This window comes from Trachurus japonicus, chromosome 1, assembly GCF_045865225.1.
Source record: "Trachurus japonicus isolate A0001 chromosome 1, Traja_1.0".
Taxonomy (NCBI): Eukaryota; Metazoa; Chordata; class Actinopteri; order Carangiformes; family Carangidae; genus Trachurus; species Trachurus japonicus.
Window position 1 is genome coordinate 24,856,832 of NC_140907.1, and position 19,435 is coordinate 24,876,266.

General features: G+C 40.6%; 1 protein-coding gene across 1 annotated transcript in view; it reads left to right on the forward strand.

The window, feature by feature from the left end:
• Positions 1 to 19,435, forward strand: part of arhgap10 (Rho GTPase activating protein 10) — a 49,626-nt gene that overhangs the window by 17,725 nt on the left and 12,466 nt on the right. Inside the window, exons 7-20 of the mRNA XM_085782124.1 lie at positions 1,063 to 1,173; positions 1,340 to 1,444; positions 2,108 to 2,237; positions 2,602 to 2,708; positions 2,828 to 2,922; positions 3,581 to 3,662; positions 3,858 to 3,900; positions 4,012 to 4,080; positions 5,237 to 5,311; positions 8,162 to 8,246; positions 10,811 to 10,869; positions 12,388 to 12,493; positions 14,186 to 14,345; positions 16,906 to 17,047. Of these exons, the coding sequence (XP_085638250.1) occupies positions 1,063 to 1,173; positions 1,340 to 1,444; positions 2,108 to 2,237; positions 2,602 to 2,708; positions 2,828 to 2,922; positions 3,581 to 3,662; positions 3,858 to 3,900; positions 4,012 to 4,080; positions 5,237 to 5,311; positions 8,162 to 8,246; positions 10,811 to 10,869; positions 12,388 to 12,493; positions 14,186 to 14,345; positions 16,906 to 17,047 (1,369 nt within the window). The remainder of the gene's footprint in view (positions 1 to 1,062; positions 1,174 to 1,339; positions 1,445 to 2,107; positions 2,238 to 2,601; positions 2,709 to 2,827; positions 2,923 to 3,580; positions 3,663 to 3,857; positions 3,901 to 4,011; positions 4,081 to 5,236; positions 5,312 to 8,161; positions 8,247 to 10,810; positions 10,870 to 12,387; positions 12,494 to 14,185; positions 14,346 to 16,905; positions 17,048 to 19,435) is intronic.

A 19,435-nucleotide genomic window follows, 5' to 3' on the forward strand; every position in this document is an offset into this window, starting at 1 on the left:
AATTGTTGATATTTAATATGAGTCTGGATAAAGACGAATGTAATCTGAAACTAGATGGAGTGGCAGAGGGGAGATGTGGTAATTCCAGTTTCGTTGTTTGTTTTGAAAACCAGCAGCTCATTACTTTTGCAAGAGCCAAAATGCATGATGCCACAAGTTTAGGTTAAGCTCTACCTGTTAAAGCAGAAGTAAGCGATCCGGTCGTTTTGGCTAACTTCCTGCCAGCCTATGGAGTTAGCAGTCCCCGCCCTCGTCCCTAAATCACCACATTCACGCGCATCCCTTGGCTGCACACACAGAGAGGACCGCCCCTTTATGCCGTTCTCTCTCCTCATTGGATAAAGGTTGTAGGATACAAGGAAAGTTTTCTCCTCGGCTTACAGCAGAGCAGAGTGACTGACAGACCCATGTTTCGGACCAAACACTCTATGTAAGTGATTGATGTCGGAAGATATAACTATTTAAGACTTATATTAACACAAACATTCCGCTTACTTCTGCTTTAAGCTCTACCTGTTAATGTTAGGACCCCACAAGGATAGCTGTCCAAACATCTGTCTTTATTTTTTCTTTATCATAGTAAATGTATTTCACATATATTCTTAGCAATCACTCAAAGCATTTAACACAACAAGCCACATTCACATATCTAAACATACTGCTCTCTTCTACCTCACAAACACACACACACACTCTCACACCCCAATGCAGTGTCTCGCGTTGACACACGCACATGGAGGAGCCGAGAATCAAACAACTGACCCTCCAATTAGTGGACGACCTGCTTCACATCCTGAGCCACAGAGCAGGCGGTTGTGGCTTGGACTCAGAGTTGAGAGTCAAAGGTTAGAAGGTGTTACATGTTGTTGAGTTTATACACCAATCTGAGACCAACATCTTATTTTGAAACTACCGTATATAAAGAACTTCCGAACAGCTTCTTTCAGATTTTGAAGCCATACTTAGAAAAACCGCATTCTCATCATGATGTTTCTTTACTTTTGCTTCCATGCATCTGTCTGTCACTATAATCATCATGCTGTGTGTTCTCTGCCTCTTCAGGCAGACGGCCAGGTGGAAACCATGAGGCAGCACTTTCAGGAGGAGTCACTGGACTATGTGTGCAAACTGCAAGAGATCCAAGAGAGAAAGAAGTTTGAGTGTGTGGAGCCGGTGAGTGACTGTATATAGGACATATCACATGAGCTTAAGTTTCTGTTTACCCCAAACTGACAAAACAGTGATCTCTTGTCACTTTGCCATAGTGTTGTAGTGTGCAGTTTCTCTTTCACCTGCCAACCGTTTTGAATGAACATGTCAACTCTGTTTCTTCTTTTAGATGCTGGCCTTCTTTCAGACCGTCTTCACATTTTACCACCAGGGCTACGAGCTTGCCAAGGACTTTGATCATTATAAAAGAGCACTGCAGATCAATATTCAGAATGTAAGAAACATTAGTGTTTTATTCTTATGTGTGTCATTTGGACAAGCCTGATTCTAACCTTAAGAAAAAATGCTTGTATATCATAGTGGGTTCTTGCTCTGTTCTAACAACAGAAAAAAGGCTGAATGAATATGAAATGAATTTGACCACTTAGAATCAGAAAGGCCCTTAAACAAGAGGAATAAGAAAACCTTTATGTTCTGCTTTCTGGCTTTCTGGTCAAGTTCTTGTGGCTCATCTCATAGAAATTCATTCCCTTCTCACCACAGTTACTGAAGCTAAAAACAGTGCATAATGGGCCATCGGAGTCATCTGTCTGTCGGATGCCAGTCCAATATTTACTTGCTTTTTTGTCTCGAGTTGGCTACCAAACTTCTGGCTCTCCTTCATGTTGTATTTTCTGCAGCCACTTGTTAACTTTATAGCTCCTCCAGTTTGGTGTCTCCAATTCTCCAGTGCCATTAGAGACACGGATCTGTTTCAGTCTTAGTTTTAGATCACTACCAACCATTCAGCCAGTTTTACAGATACTGTAAAACGGTTTTCAATGGAAGCTCATCAGTGTTGATTTGGAAAAAAACTCTAATCAGTGTGTAGTCATACTTAAACCACCGAGTGTCAACAAGTGTGTGAAATGTGCATTTGTTTCTTTTTCCCTCCCAGACTAGGAATCGATTTGAGGGTGCACGGTCAGAGGTGTACGAGCTGATGAAGAGGATCAGGGAGACACCCCAAGAATACAGGCAGACCAGCCCCATCAGCTTCGAAGGCTACCTCTATGTACAGGAAAAACGTAAGACCTAGATTGTGTGGTTTAATACAGAGTAGTGAGGGAACATGTTTAATGCAGGAAATACATGACAGCCTTATAACTCTGTATAATCAGGGATGTAACCTGAAACTAGTGTGACAGTAGCAGAAAGATACAACCACAAGGTGGTAATTGTAGTTTTTTATTGTCTTCATTCTGGCACAGCATTGTGTGATCCAGAGTTAAATTGCTGACTACTATGTATTCTTTCACTCTGCGCCCTCACAGCGACATATGTCAGGAATAATGTTTATATTGACCTGTGAAATCTTTTCTTTTTCCTGGAGAAGCAAACATAATCACTATCTTTCAAATACTGTCGATTTCCTGTGTCTTGTTTTTCTAGGGCCGCCTCCCTTTGGTTCCAGTTGGGTCAAACGCTACTGCACATTCGTCAAAGAGCAGAAGATCCTGCACATGGTGACTTTTGACCACAGATCTGGAGGGAAGATTGTAAGTAGCACAGTTTTTATGATTTCAGCCACGGCCATAACGCAATCTTTCTTCTTCTTTTATTACTACCGCATTCTGAATAGTAAAACGTATTCATTTATTATTGTTTTTATTTTCAGGGTGAGACCGAGTCTGTCACGCTCAAGTCCTGTGTTCGCAAAACAACTGACATGTTGGACCGGAGGTTCTGCTTAGACCTCGACATAACTGATCGGTACATTATCACCTCACACTGATTCCTGAAATACTGTGGTGACATTATGCTTCTAGTGGCAGTTGTCATTTTACAGTGTCAAAAGTGAGCCTCCATAGCAGCTCCAGAGGACACAGATGTTCTGCTGTGATATTCCACAGCTTTGCTAGAGATCCGAACACGCACACACACTTGCTCTTTGTTGCCCTGTATTTTGGACAGTGGTGGGTGGGACAGTAGGATTTGTCTTGGAGGACTGCCCTCACTTAGCTGGAAGGATTTGTCACACCGTGCTGTTCCCTTCTGTAATAGATATCTCATTTTGTCACACAACTTAACTCTGCCCTGCCCCTTTTCTGTAGTATTAATAGAAAAGCAATACAACCAGATTTAGGATTGAAATTTGAGTCCACTTATCCATTCTGACTGTGATGAGTAATGTGATATCCGTCTGGCCCCATGTGATTGTAGCTCTCATAAACCAGCTGGGGTGACTAATAGGGTTCGTATCTGCACTTACTGAAAATCCAAGGTGCATGTGCCCTTGGCAACGGGGGATTTTTGTTTCAAAGAAGGCTCAGCACATTTGATGTTTCATATTGACATGACATCCCTTATGCATTGCTGTACTGTACCTCTAAGGCTTTTGCCTATTACTAATAGTGTGGCTCTCTCCCAGGCCGGGGACGGTGCTCACAGTGCAGTCCCTGTCAGAGGATGACCATAGGTTCTGGATGCAGGCCATGGGTGGGAAGGAACCTGTGAGTCAGCCGCCTCTACTATGTCATCATCCACCGCTCTCACACAGCTCATGTAGCCTCAGTGGATTCTGTTAAACTGCCAATCTCTTTTCACATTTAAAACATTTCCGTATACCTACACCTCACTGAGTATCACAAGGATTAATTCACTTTTATAAACCTATAATATGTGTCTGTCTTTTTTGTCATTAACAGATTGGACACTACCTTGAGAGAACATATTCTAAAGAAAGAGGATGTAAGTATCTACCCGTACAGGACATTATGTCTATTAGAGGACATCATTTAAGTTTCTGGAGCTTAATGCTTCATCGCATTTTGAGCATTTTTTATTTTCTTCCACCTGCAGTTGATGCCCAGCTGGATGATGTAGGTTTGAGTTTTGTGAAGAACTCCATCAGCGCGATAGAGACCAGAGGTGAGCCTCAGATATGTAATTATAGGTGATTTATTTTGGCAGCCGGTGATTTATTTCGGCAAAATTTACATGAGAATTGACAGATAGTAACAGGTGACATCGGTGCAGTATCTTTAGATGTACACAGGGTGGCAGACATGCTCTAGTGTTGAAACAAAATACTGCCTTCCAGTTACTGCAGACAACATGAACTGGAGATGATGAATGCCTTTCAGTGCATTACACTAAAGTCCTCTTAATTAACTTCAGTCTGCACTTAGTTATCTCACTTCTTTTGAGTCAAAAATCACTTTGGGTGTTTCTCCTCTCAACATGTCAAATCTATTTTATTGAGATGGTTATATATCATAATGAACTACTTCTTTCAGCTGCTATATATTCTCAACATCAAAGGTTGTTGTTGTGTTCAAGGCAAATGTATTTGTATGCACAGGTCATTCATTGTATTGACAAACATAAATAAAACATCTTACGATGAGTAAAAGAAGCATACAAAGAGAATTAAGAAGCATATCAAGATAATAATATAATACAGTATAAAACAGGTTATAAAACATACAATATCTCATTAAAGTTATCAAGATTAAATGGAGACAGAAGAGAATAGAGCAGTTTATAGCTTACTTTTTAAAGCCAGTTTTGAGTTGGGCAGATTTGATTTGAGCTTTATTTGGAGCTGGTTCCAGCAGGGGGCAGCACAGTGGCTGCAAGACATTTCACCCTGATAAGTTTTAGTTCTGGACACCACCAACTAGCTCCTGCAGATCTTCCAGACCTACTGGCTCATACATAATAAACATTTTTGAAATATATTGGAGGCTTAAACCATATAGTGACTTATGGATAATAAGTAAAACTTTGAAACCACAAAGATCTGAGAACTGGTAGAATATGCTCTCCTTTTCTCAAGTGTTAGTCCGAATCCTAGCAGCAGCATCTTAGTACGTTGCATCAAATGGACTTATTTGGTAAACGAGTGAGGACAGCCATTGCAATAATCCTTGCATCTTGTATTGTCCTCATTCTTTATGTATTCATTGTTGGTTTTTGTTTGCCATTGTTTATATTGTCTGCATTGTGTGTTAGTGCAGATGTAAAGCATTTGGAAATTCAGTCTAAGATATGAAGTTTTATTATATCCATTATTACTTTTCAGGTATTAATGATCAAGGCCTGTACAGAGTTGTTGGGGTAAGCTCCAAGGTCCAGAAGCTCCTCTCATTAATGGTCGGTGAGTTACATTTTATTCTTTTCTCTCTGTTCTGGGAATGTGTTACTGCGCATAGAAAGTTTCTGGTCAAAGCTGAATAAAGTTAAAATTTTAATTTATATGCCGCTGCACTATCTGTGTGATATTAGGTTGCCCCATAGTTAGTTGGATGTGCTGATGTAATGGATGTGTCTGTTGAGGTGATATTAAAAAGATAGTGACTGTGGCAATCAGCCCATGACTCAGCCTATCGGCACCTTGTCTCTCTAAAGTGTAACAAGTGCCTGGGTGTTTCTTTGCCACGCTTTCATCCAATTTCGTATTCCTCAGACAAGCAGACAGGGTCTCTCTCCCATCCACCTCCTTCCACTTTTTGACTTTTACCCCATGAACACACCACTAAGATGGCCACTCACACGCTTGCAGGTTGCTTAGTCTGTCTCTCAGCTTTCTCGGTTTCCTTAATGCCTCTCACTTGTCTTGTAACGCTTTTGCTCAACTTCTTTTATATAAATCTTGTCCTCTGTCCTTTTCCATTGCTCTCTTTCTGCTCTCTGGTTTCCTGCCGTCTCCAGCAGACACCAGCTCACTTTCGGCTCTGTGTTCAGAATGACAACAAACTCAGGCAGCCGCCAGCCTGTCTCAACTTCCTCTCCAAAACCTTCCAGCCGCCCAACCTGCTGACTCATGCTGTAGCCTCCATTAACACTCTGCTGCAGCACTCTAAGAAGTTTCTTTAAAGCCTGAATACTCTTAAGGAAAAGCACAGACTTCATTCTCCCTTACTTATTACTGATTCACTGTATAGAATACATGGGGTATTTTTCATTAAGCTACCCAGAGCGTATCATTTTCTTTTATTCTTGAAATGACTAATATGCATGACGGAGGTAGTACTAGTTCTGCACAGATACATTCACAAACATTTCATGCATGCAGCAGTTCATGGTGTGTGGGTGAAGCAAGCTTTAAACCCTGAAGAAAGAGTTTGGATCCTCCCACTCCTCCTCCTTTTCATCTCTCACCCACCGACATGGCTGGGGTCCAATCAGAGAGGACAGAGTGATGAAAAATGAGTCCACCATCATATTACAGTACAAACAAAGAGAGCAGCACCTATTGAATGTCAGGCAACAGTATAACAGGAAAGAGGGCTGTAAAAGTGAGCTCTGACCTATCTGTTGCACAGCATGCGGCAAGGGGACCGATGTGTGGTGTTGGTGGGGATATGACTATAATAGCTGCTGAATTAGTTTAGATGTATAGATATAACAGCAGAGTGAGGCACGTTAAAGGAAAGCTGTGAGATATCACCAGAGAACTACTCAGTACATTCAACACGTTCATGGTTTGAGGCAGAAACGACCATGAATGTATTAAACACCAGGTGCCAGTTTCAGACAGACTTTGACTGTGATAAATTAGACAGAACAAATAGTCTTCACATAGACATCTGAATTCATCCGTTGTACAAAGTTTAGTTTTTTGCTTATCTTATGGTGGACTATGGTACAATGAATTCTGGGTAAAATAAAGACTTTAAGAAAAAAAGGCTGACCAAGGAACTGCATCCAATAACTGAGCTCTGTTTACTTGTCAGATTTTTTATGGTCTACTACTTGGGAAATTCAGTTAAATGATTCATGTGAGTGCCAACATGCACCGAAGTCTCAGCTCCACACATGCTCCACCTCTTTATCCATTTATGGAATAGCTGGGAGTTAGGGACGGAGTCAGGCACTGCCAGGCCGGCGATGGAGGAGCTGCTCACTCTGAGCCGCTCCAGAAACCTGCGGGTGATGTCACGAAGGCTACGTTCCTCTTTGTTTACAGTCTATGGTCATACCTCCACCATGTTGTTGCAAGTTTCCACACCCTGCTGTTTATTTTTAAGATTAAGCAAAAAAAGGTTCTTTGTCTTAGTTTCCAAAGAGCTGCAATTCCAACTTAAACCGCTATGTTAACATCACCTCTCACGTCCCTGAAGGCTTAGCGGAGAAAACAAAGGTAGAATAACAAGGAATTCAAACCTTTGAACTCGCTGCTGCCTTGTGGTTAGCTGTTTCACAATCAATGGTGCTCCAACCGCTACTGCCAAGATTCTGTTTTTGCATCTCTGACCTAACCAAGTCAGGTCTATTTGTGCTAAAGCAGACTACAGAGAAGTGTGCAAACCCCATCAATCGCACACACAGAGGCACACCTGTGGCTACAAACACTCGACAGTAACATTTGCTTTCAGACGTTGATATTGGACAGGTCAGTTTGTGGACAGAGCAGCCAGAGAAACACAGTCCTTCTGGCTGCAGTACATAAATGAAATCAAAAAAAAAAAAGAAATTCCCAGGACCAGAGCAGACCACCAACCTCCCACGAAGCTGAAGGCTGTGTGGTGACCTCGACCTCCTGTGCTCTTTATGTGTCTGGCTCAAAACACAGCTGACACGTTGCACCTCCACATTCACTGTAATTCATCAGATGTTACTCAAGGTATCTGAGTGAAACCTCTTGAATGTGCAGCACAACAGATCCCTAGGGTCCCTGTGGAGTGAGTGAAGTAGTAAGGGATTAATTAAACTTGTAATGAGTATATAGAAACAGCAGCCTTCTACAGAATCTGTATCTTCCGTCCGTATCCACTGGGGCCAGACCCGACCCCCACAGCTTGTAGCAATACTTTTATCCTCATATGGCTAATTGTAAGTCACATATTTATATTACATATTTAGACTTTCTCAGCTGCCCACAAAATCACACTCAATCTGTGGCTGTTCTAGTGTAAAAAGAATAGTTTGTTGTTTTCTATGTGATGATTCCTCAAGTCAGTGAATTTTATTGTAATGATTTATTGTGTTGTTGGAATTCATTCAGATGAGAAGAGCAGTGAAGTGGATTTGTCTACCAGCACAGACTGGGATGTTAAGACAATAACAAGTGCACTGAAGCTTTATCTGAGGTAAGGATCAGTCTGGTGAAAGACACTACACACACACACACACACACACACACACACACACACACACACACACACACACATGCACACAAAGAAACGTAAGCCAACCAAAGCTGCATTAGTCAATCATCAAGTTGTTGTTTTGACAGAAAGTTGATTAGTAACTAATTTAATATCCAATCAATAGTTTTTTATTAATTTATTTAAAAGCAGATATCTGTATTCTATATGTTCTGCTTCTCAAATGTAATGTAAATTTTGGTAAATCACAATTATAACAGAAATTGTTCAATATGATTGTGCATTCATTTTATGGTCAAAACCATAAAAGATTTAAATATAGAAAATGTAAGATTAATCAGTAATGAAAGGAATCAAGCTATCAGAAATTAAAACTTATTTATGTGGTTTGACTTGTATATTTCCACTAATGTGGTTTCTGATTGGATGAGAGATTTAACATTTTTTCCCCTTGTACTCATGCGTTTAAACATCTAAAGTGACTTGACTAGTTCAGAGACACGTGTGCTTGTTGCATAGTTGATCATACTGGTTCATTTTACAGGCCACTGAGTGCATTTACATGTGCACTCAGTGACTTGTTACATGAGCTTCATCCTGTTTTTAATAGTATTCAGGATATGGCCTTTAATGAAACATGAAAAAGCTGCTGTTTCATATCCCCGTGTACATAATCATACCTGTATCCAGGTTTCTGATGGCCGGCTTCTCACCATCTCAGGCAACATGAGATAGTTCTGAAACCTGGATGAGTTGTTTAGATGCCACAGTATCCAGGTTTCTGTTGGTTTACCTAAGGTGCAGCATTAATGTCCTGGTTTCTCAATGCCATTTACATGTGCAGAATATAACCAGGATTGTCCAAAACGAACCTGATCATAACCAGGGAGCTTGTAAACACATTTTGATGTGATGTTTAGCGTTTGTGTGCCCTGAGACAACTATAATGATTGAAAAAACATTTTTAATGTATCAGTCCTTTGATGAATGTGATGGAGCCTCTTCTCTTTACTCGAATTTGAAATATTTCATCTGCGTTGGCTCTGTCTTTTAGAAAATAGCTACACAGTTAATTATGCAAAGTGCCTTTGTATAATTAACTCCTTGCGAGGTTGCATTGCTTACTCTGCGCCCGCTCTACATCCAACGACTTCTCAAAGGTTGACGGATAGTGAGGCTGAAGTTCAAAGATTAAAAATGGAGTTTGGCTGCAAGAAGCTGATGCAGTTCCATTTAAATGCCAATTTGTTTTCACAAACACGTACAGTTAGCAACAAATTGACTTGGCTCTGGTAATTTGAATTGAAGTTATGTTCACTGAAACACAGTTTTAAAAATTGCTTGTTTTTCCTTGAAAAGACAGTGAAAATATTCACAAAATATTGATATTGACATGCAGTAAATGTGAACAATAGAAAAAGTACACAGATTCATTACTTAAATTAAAGCATAGACACTCATGGCGAAATATTATTTCAAAAGTTGTTCAGTGTGAGTCAACAAAAGAACAGTTATTTAGTTTTTTTTCTTAAGGCTGTTTCTGTTTTGTTGAGGCAGTGGTTAAGTTGAGGTTGAGGTAAACACAGCAAACATTTTAAACCAAAGGAATATTTCTTTATTAACTTCAAACATGACCTGAAGATGACACTGTGGTCTCTGGTGAAGAATCTTCTGCCTCATCTTTATTTAACAGAGCATCATTAGGACACTGACTGCTTCAAATATGGCTGACCGCTGAGACTTGACTGGGATTGTTTTTTCCCCTGGTGATTAACAGTGCATGGTCCAATACATTTTCAAAATAAAATAAAATTACTCCACTGACCAAAAAGCTCTGCTTCAAAGTCAAAGAACTTCATAGAAATGTAGTGTTGTGTGAGTCAAAAGTATAATATTTGACTACCGTCCACCCCTGGTTATACAGTACCATAGAACTATGTGCCATTATTCAGTGTTTCTGTGTGCTGTTGTTTGCTAAAGTTTACCTAATTTGTGTGATTAACTGTACTTAAAAATAATAATAATGATAAGTTACTACTATTCCTTTATTACTATTCTCTATTTCTCTTTTACCTTCCTTTCAAGAAAGTGCCATGCTACTAACATACTCATCTTAAAATCTGATCTTTTTCAGTTGCAGTATTTGGAGCAACATTTACTAATTTCTGAAGCAAAATTTAAGCAATATAGCGTGAGATATTTGATCTTGTTATATTAATTCATGTTTGGTGTTGATTTGTCTTTTACTTGTGTATGGCCAGGTGGAATAAAGCAGGGTCAGTTTCCTCTGTTTCCTCTGAGGCTAAGTGCCTCTGGCCACTGGCCAGCTGCAGTGTGAAAGTACCTTCAGATGAACTTGGTTATCTCAACGCGTGCACCATCTAATTCCATCCCCTGGCCTGGCCACATTAATCATTGCTGTGTGCAGACCCTATAAAACAGTGTGCCGGCTATTTCTGTACCCCCTCGCTCACTTCAACTCTCTCTATCCATCCACCCCACCCACCCTCCTCTCTTTTCTCTTTCTCTCCCTCTCCCCTCTGAAGGAGCCTTCCTGAGCCGCTGATGACCTATGGACTTTACAAAGAGTTCATCAGCCCTGCGAGTAAGTTTGTAACCCCGCATCTGAGTGCAGATCATAAGTAAACAACACCATATAAATTCATGTGTTGTATCACCCTGAAAAGGACATCACATCTGTTTAAACATTGGAGTCCAATGGCTTGTTCTTCTTCAGTGAGTTATTGAAAACGTGCACTGAAGTGAGAACAGTATTAACACCTTTTAAATTACTTTTACCATTCTTTTAAGGGAACTGGGGTAATAGTGGTCAACCGTCTTAAGCATGCATACTCTGAAAGCTGTTGTGGCCGTGTGGTCTTGAATGCTAATAGGAAGTATCCTCGGTCACTTTCACATGACAGCAGTTTCTTGAGAAGCCTAATGCTATAGTTTTATGACCTCTTACTTAGTTTCAGAAACTTGTTATTCTCCGTTTAAATATGTTTGAAGTTGACTCCCAGTTTTTTTTACCAAAGAGCCTTTCAGCTGCGTTTGACTTAGACATACTTTTTGCCTCTTCTGACTCGTTTATAATACAGTTTCTGACATTTATTATATATTCAAGAAGCCCATGTGAGCCCACCGTCCATATTCTTACAATTTCTACCTGTTTTTAAGTGCCGCAAAAAAAAAGAAGGCCAAATAAGCCATTAAAAGTTAGGGATAAAAGGTTTAAAATGGCAAACATGCCGTAATTTGCATGCCCTCAAATGGTCCAGTGACCTTGAACAGCAAAAGAAGCATTTTTTTCTATTCGCCCACATAACATCATTTCTGTATGAAATGTTTTCAAAGCAAGCCAAACTTGAATCTTATTACAACAAGTGCTTTAATTGGATCAGGTTGACATTTTTATCAGGCGCTCGCAATGCCCTCATAACGAGGGGGAAAAAGTGGATTAGCAATGAATATTTTTTTGATGGGTGACAGCATCCATAAGAAGCTTTTTCCATGTTTAAATCCTTGTCGTTCCCATAGTAATGATATTTTGTGTGTCTGTGCATGAGTGTGTATGTGTTTGTGTGTGTGGGCGGTCAGATGCCCATGTGTGAGGAAATGTTTAAGAGATGATCTTGGGGGTTTTAACACAACCCCTTTATATGGTAGAGACAGTAACGTAAAGCTATCTCCTCTGCCAGCACGGTGGTCCCTGCTGCCAAATTCTGGGAGGCTTCAGACCATACATCACCATCACACCTCTTCTTCACTTATTTAAACTGGAGTGTTTCATCCTCTACTGTGTAACTCTGTATGTTTGAGGGGTGAGCGCTGTGTCTCCAAAAGTCCACTAACTTTTGTTCAGTTTTTAAATTTCCTGCAGTGTCACAGCAGTAATACATAGTTGAATTCTTCCACTAAATTCTTCTCTCTGCACCTTAAACTTGAGTGTGTGTGCTGCTCAAATGTAGGCAGTGTATCATCATCATCATCATTTGAATTTGCTTTTTGTTGTACAGTATTCGGGCTCAGCTGCTGCGTTGGCTCTTTGCCACCTGAGGAGCCACAGAGAAATCCTTGTAGTTTAATTTGAGTGTTATGGTTTGCTTCTGCGTTTGAACAGAGGGTGGAAGTCCAGAGTCTCGCATCCAAGCCGTCCACTGCCTGGTCCACAAACTCCCGGAGAGGAATCGAGAAGTCCTCGGGCTGCTTATGAAGCATCTGGCCAAGTGAGTGTTCGTAGTTCCTTGGTCATAGTTCACCCAATCTCCACCGCCTCGCTCCCTCTGAGTTCTCTCTTTCTGCTCTTCCTGTCTGTCTCCTCATTCTCACTCCACATGCTTTTTCTCTCTCTCTCTCTCTCTCTCTCTCTCCCTCACTCCCACTCTCTTCACTCCCCCTTCCCTGCTGTCACTCCATCTCTTCTCTGTCTACTCAGTGACTGCTGGGTAAGGAAATTGATGCCACTAGCATTGGATTTTTTTTTTCTTTTTTTTTTTTTTTGCCTTTTCTTGGGTCATTTTGGTGTATATTTAAATCTGCTGGAGGAGGATTGTGTAGCTTACTGTACCTGTTCAGCATGCGGTTCTGCAGCCCACCAGTGAAGGGAAATGAAATGGACCACTCAAATTAAGCCCTCTCTTGAGATTACTCTGTACACCCCTGGATGGACCACTATTGTGCGTCACTCCATTTGTGAGATTAGATAGGAGGAAAGATTTAAATAATGTTAGCTAACATTACAAGGTTTTACCTCAGCAAGCTTTTTATAAACTAAATATGAGCAAATTGAAGATAAGTAAATAATCCCTCTTCCCTGAGGCAGTGAAAGTCTGGTGGATCTTATTTCATAGAAACCCACAGCAGAATCAGGCTCTGGTAAAAAGGCAGCGCTATTGAAATTGAATTTGGATTATCCAGCGTGAAATTCTCCAGACTGGAGAGACTCGAATATTTTTCTGAAGCTGGCGTGCGTGCATGTCCTGCAGGGGAAGGAAGCAAAGCCAGAATTTCACACTCCTATCTGAAATGGTTTGAGAGATGTTATAAATGTGAGTTGTCACCAGTGTTTTTGTCTTCAAAGGCATCCTTTGAAGCTATTTAAACTGTCTCTCTGCAGATGCATTGCATATCATCACATTTTGACTGTGAAATCTCTTCACCTGTCCGTAAAACTTTTTCTTCAAATAAAGGTTTTTCTGCACTTTTTTTTTTTGACCTCCTAATATAAGGTTCCATCTGCTGAAGGTGTTCCAATTTTGAAAGGGATGTAGAAGACATTTAATAAAGCACTGGTCCTTCCTCTGCTTAAATATCAACTGGTGAAGTGGACCAGCCTCGACCTGTTTGTATTCCAGCATTGTTGACATGTCAGACTCATTCATAGTGGTGTTTGGAGTATATGAGGGAAGCCTACAGGATTAATGGATGGCTTATAAACTGTGTTAAACCATTTTTTATGGTAAAAACCTACATTTTAAGACAGAGGTTACATCCTTATTTACAGCCTTAGTCTGTGAGTAAAAACTTAGCCTCCGTGACATCACCCACAGGTTTCTGAAGAGCAGGTTTTGAAGCTTACAGTTGTTATAATGCAGGAGGAAGTTTGTTGTAGAAACCAAAAGTTTTTGAACCAGGCTGTAAACATGTTTATTTCTGCTGTAAAGTTGAATATTTTATTATCGTAGTCAATGGGAATTGAGTCACTGTTGCATCCAGACTCTAGTGGTCATTAGAGGGACTGCAGTTTTTGACATTTTATGCTTTTATTTATTTTTTCTTAATAGTGATACATTGCTGTTAAGTTGAGTGTTATTTTCCTGTTAAAATGCCACATCTCAAAAATGTAATATCAGTGAATCTGAGTGAGTAATTTGGTGCACAAGGTAAAATGTTTATAATATGAGTCGGTGTTTCCTCAGGGTGGCGGCACACAGCAAACAGAACCTAATGACCGTGGCCAACCTAGGTGTGGTGTTCGGCCCCACGTTAATGAGGCCACAGGAGGAGACTGTCGCTGCCATCATGGATCTCAAGTTCCAGAACATTGTGGTGGAAATCCTCATTGAACACCAAGAGAAGGTAACGCACAGGACTGGGGTTTACTGAACACGCAGTGCAGAATCGATTGTACAATCACAAAGTAATACAACAGTAATACACTTGAAACTGAACACTCCCTGAACAGCAGAAGTGTCAACTCGTAACACTACATCTTCCAGCGGAGATTGTCAGCACCATGTCTGGAGTAATAGAGAAGAAAAAACCTTTTTTTATTGTGTTATTATTTCCCATTTTTCCAAAAATGTCTGTTTTTTGATTGGCCAAATCATCATTGCTGTCTGTTCTTGTATGATTCACTCTGTCACTGCAACATTTTGTCTGTAATTATGTTTTCACTTGCCATCCACTGCTATTTACTAAATGCTAGACACACTAGGCAACAGAAGGTGCAGAGATAGCTCCAAATGAAATCTGAATTAGGTGACATGACAACACACACAGCACCTTTGTGTTTACCTTCCTCAGTAGTATGTAATTACTTGATACGGAGGGATAATAAATCTGCAAGCGAAGCTTATAATCGGCTGCTTCTAAGTCCTGCTTTCTTGGCAGAGAGCCCTTTCCCACTATTGCACCACTGTTTTGAAGTTTTTGTATTTTGTTCTCAAGTTTCGATTTGGCAGTTTCTGTTGGCAGAAAGGTGCACACACCGTGCTGTACCTGACAACCAGAATTTCATTTGGGCAGAGTAAGAGTCTCAATTAGGGAGGATGTGATGCTCTTCTCTTCTGTGGGTCCTATTTGTTGAGGCTGTTTTATTCACATATAAATCTTGCCTAATCCACCTTAAAGTAAATGTTGTAGCCATGAAAATGTGTCATATTGTGCTGTCGTCACTTTGTGATCTGGTTGGGAATATGTACATTGTATTTATTTATTACTCTGCAAAATAGTGAGCAGAAATAATGTACACAGATAATGAGATGGTACCACATCCTCCTTAAACTAGCAAACCCTTCACCCATGCATTACTGTAAGGCTCCGAGTTAGACGGCAGTTGCACTTCCAAAACTATTTAATGCAGCCAATAGGGGGAGCCCTGAGTGCTTATACCAGTATTAACCACATGGTACTCATCATTTTTCAGGAGGCTGATTATTCTGTAGATTATCATATACATTTTATAATTTTAGGAAGGTGCCCTGTCTGCCTAAATACAGTTATTTTGGTTATGAGTTGTTTCATAATGTGTAGTTCATGGGATCATGTAATCTCCCCAGAATGTCATTAATCGGTATCAATCCTCAAAGGGGGATAATTCTCCGTGTCAGAAGAGAAAAAGGTTTGAGATTAGTTTTCTAATCTGTTTGGAGCAGCGCTGCACTCTGTGTAGAATCAGATGAAACCAGGAGCTTTTAGTGTTTTTTTTTCCCCCTCCAGTTTCATTAATGGGAGATGATGTGTGTTGCAAATAATGTCCCCCACCCAAGCTCGCAAATCTAAAGCGGGGTGTGAGAGAATACAGAGGCCGGGTGAAAACCTACAGGGTATACAAATGTGCTAAAACAACACCAGCAGCACAGTGTATCCAGCTCGTGTCTGAGGCTACCCATGGGTATCCAACACCGTCCAGGTGATAAAGGATGTAGTGTTAGAATGCAGCAAGAGCATTTTGGAAAGTACAGCGTGTTAGAGGAGGGGAAAAGTTGAGCAGACAGACAGACAGGCATTAACTTTCCTCACAGCTGAGTCCCACTCCAGACTGTTGATACCCCCAGATACCAACAGTAGACTCTGTTTTACATTCACCTCCATCTGCAGAGAGAGGCGAGAGGGAGAGAGAGAGAGAGAGGGGGAGAGGGAGAAGCAGCAGAAACTCTCAGCCATATCAGATTTCTCACTTTTTCTATCTGCCTTTCTCCTACAAACTTTCTCTCTCTCTCTCTCTCTCTCTCTCTCTCTCTCTCTCTCTTTCTCGCATGCCCCCTCCTCTCTGTCTGCCTCTCCTGTTCACACTCTGTCTCACTTACTCTGCCACTTTCTCTCCCTCTCTCTCTCTCTCTTCCTCCCTCTCTCCCTCCCCCTCCCCTGCCTCCCTCTCCTCCTCGTCTGTGATCCTTTCGGAGGCTCTGCTGAGACTTCCTCTCCTCTGCAGCCCTATTCTCTTTTAACTCCACATCTGAAGTTTATATGTAAACACAGCCCGGTGTAAACAGGCTGGGCCAGTTGGCCAGCCCTCCTTTAGTCCAAACCCTGTTTATTTTACTCTCCACTCCTTCAGAGGGTGGGTCAATTTCTCTGAGGAGAAGTGTCACCTTTACTTAGACCCAGATTTCTGGATGGGATGTGATTGCGTTACATGTGGAGCCACTCTTGTTTATTTTGGCACAAACAAAATCCTCTCACATGCAGTTTTTAGGGTCCAATCAATGAGCTGCTCAGCTTTCCCTGGGAGCACATGCTGTGGCTGCAAATGGCCTTTTTCCATTCATCTACCACTACATAAAGCCTGTGAGTTTTAAAACCCGTTGACTAAAGTGAGGTCAGTCGAGGACATGATGCTGCTGCTGTTGCTCAACTCTCCTGGACTCTGTGCATTTAGTCTTGGTAGAGACTTACTCACTCGCTGTGTATTCAGATCTTTGCAGATGCTCCAGAGTCGTGCCCTCTTTCACCTGCTGCCCCAGTATTCTCCGCTCCCACAAGGCAGTCCAAGAAGCTGCCTCGACAGAATCGGCCTGTGGCTGTCTACAACCCACAATCCCTAGACATTCAGAATGGTAAGGCATGTACACATCATGTGCAGCTGTGTGTTTCCTCACTTCTCAATATATTCAAGGAATATATTCAGAAGTAATATATACCATACAGAATTACAATGTTTTATATAAATCTATGAACCTAAACCTTACAATGCACTAACATCTCTCCATCACTCACATTTAGCCCCTCTGTTACCTAGTGACCACAGCAGTGTCCACAGATGACACACTGAACTCAGCTTCCTCCTCTCTGTAATTCTGTGTGGCGGAGATTTGCATTCATGACTTTAAGTGCCCTTGTTTGCTTATTTTCAAATGCTTAAAATTCACTCCTAGTCTCCTCTGAAGTTTGATGCATCAGGCTGGCTGATCACCTGACCTGGTGACCCAAACAAATCTGACTGCAGCAAGTTCTGATCCGAGACCAGTCAAATCCCTTCCCCTCCACAATACCAAGGGAGTCTAAATCTGCTTACCAGATTGCCTCTCTTTGCCTCCCTCGCGCCAGCTTTTACCGTGGGGTATTTTAATATCAGGGATGAGAGGCATAATCCTTTTTTAACCTTTGTGTCTTTTATATGGGTCCCCTATAATGGATTTAAAGTAAGTTGTCTCAGCATTCACAGGGCAAAACCAAATTTTAGAATGATACAGTGGCAAAGAGAGGAGAGTATTTATGTATGCATGTGACACCACATCATATCTGATATCCCTGCAGACATGGTACACATGTGAAGAGATCTGCAATCATCAGTCTTTCTGTCAGCAAACATTTCAGCGCAGACAATTCATATTTTTCAGGAGGTGAAACATCTCTTTTTTTGTGTTGACATATTATCTTTTATATTGATACTGTTAACTTGTTGGGAAGTAGCTGCTGATGTCAAAAGTCAATACATTCAATAGTCACAGAGCAACGTTATCATTCATGTGTCGCAGTGCATCCGGCCACCTCTTTTAGCTCAGTTTTTGGTCTCTACCAACTCGACCGTACAGTATGCTTCTTCTTACTGTGTCTCTGCTGTTTGCTGCTGAGCAGATACTGTACAGTCAGTTTTTTTTGAGTATTTTTTGCTGAAAACAACTGCCTGCCTGCTGCAGCCTAGAACAACACCACCAAAGTGACAGCAGTGAACTAAAACACCAAAGTTGTGGAGGGAGCAGCTAAACTTACCATAAAGTCTGTAAAACTGAGTGGAGCTGAAGATTCAGGTGATAACTCTCTGTAGGTTCATGGTTCATGGTGACTTCTATCACAGTCTCACATTGTTTTCACATTCTCATTTGATAGATTGTTATCCTAAAAATAGAGTTTAAAGCTGATTTTAATTTTGAAATGTGCTAAAAGATTGAGATATTTTCCCCCAATATTAATGAGTGTAATTCCTTCGCTGTTATATCTGTAAGGCTGGGACATATGACCTCATATAATTCCCAGCATAGATCCACCTATATTCATCCCGGTGGTCTAATCAATCATAACACCTGAGTGGATGAATATGTGTCATTATATTCATGTAAAAATAGCAGGGGAATATATGAAGCTCTTGGCAGATGCTTAATTGTAAATGATTTGGATGTTTCACTTTTTAAAAACACGAATGATTTAATAATATTACAATAAAACAGATGCAACACTTCCAGCAATAACTACTTTAAAAAGACATAAAACACCTGAGGTCTTATCATTTATAACACCTGTGCAGATGTTTAGGACTTATTTATTTATATCAGCCATTCCATTAATTTGAAAGTAGCTGGGAAAATAATATAAATCAAAAAATATAATTAACAAATGCAGAACGTGTATACACTGTTATTACATTCAGTCGTAATTAGGCTGTAAGGCCGGCATTATTTAATCTTAATTAACTATAGACCTCTGTTTTGAGTGCTTTGATAAGTAATCGATTGGGGAAAAGAGGAGAAATAGTCCAAACAAACTCCTTTTTCAACTGTACCGGCTCCTTGTGTGCCTCTCCAGTCTCCCAAAAGCAAGATTTGTACTTGACAGTAAAATTGAAATAAAAGAGCTTGGATCTCCCTTGTGTTTCTTAGGTTCCTGCCTATGAGTGCAGGATTGTATTATTATGAACAATAAAAACTTGGTAGTGAATCTCTCCTGTTTTGACAGCAGTTTGATTTATAACGTCCCCTGTCGATGCAGCATTAGTTTATACTGTATATTGATAAAGTATTTGGCCGTTTTACCAGACAACCTATCATGAGCTAGCTGAACTAGGCTGAATCTTTTACAGTAGAATAAAATTAAAACACGTTTATTTATTTTTTTCATCTGCCGCAGATACAACCAGGGCCAAAAGGTTTATTGTTTCCAGGCTGTATGTCCCAATCTTGTATTTGGCACAAACATTCACTGGGAGAAAATACTTTTTAGCCATCATT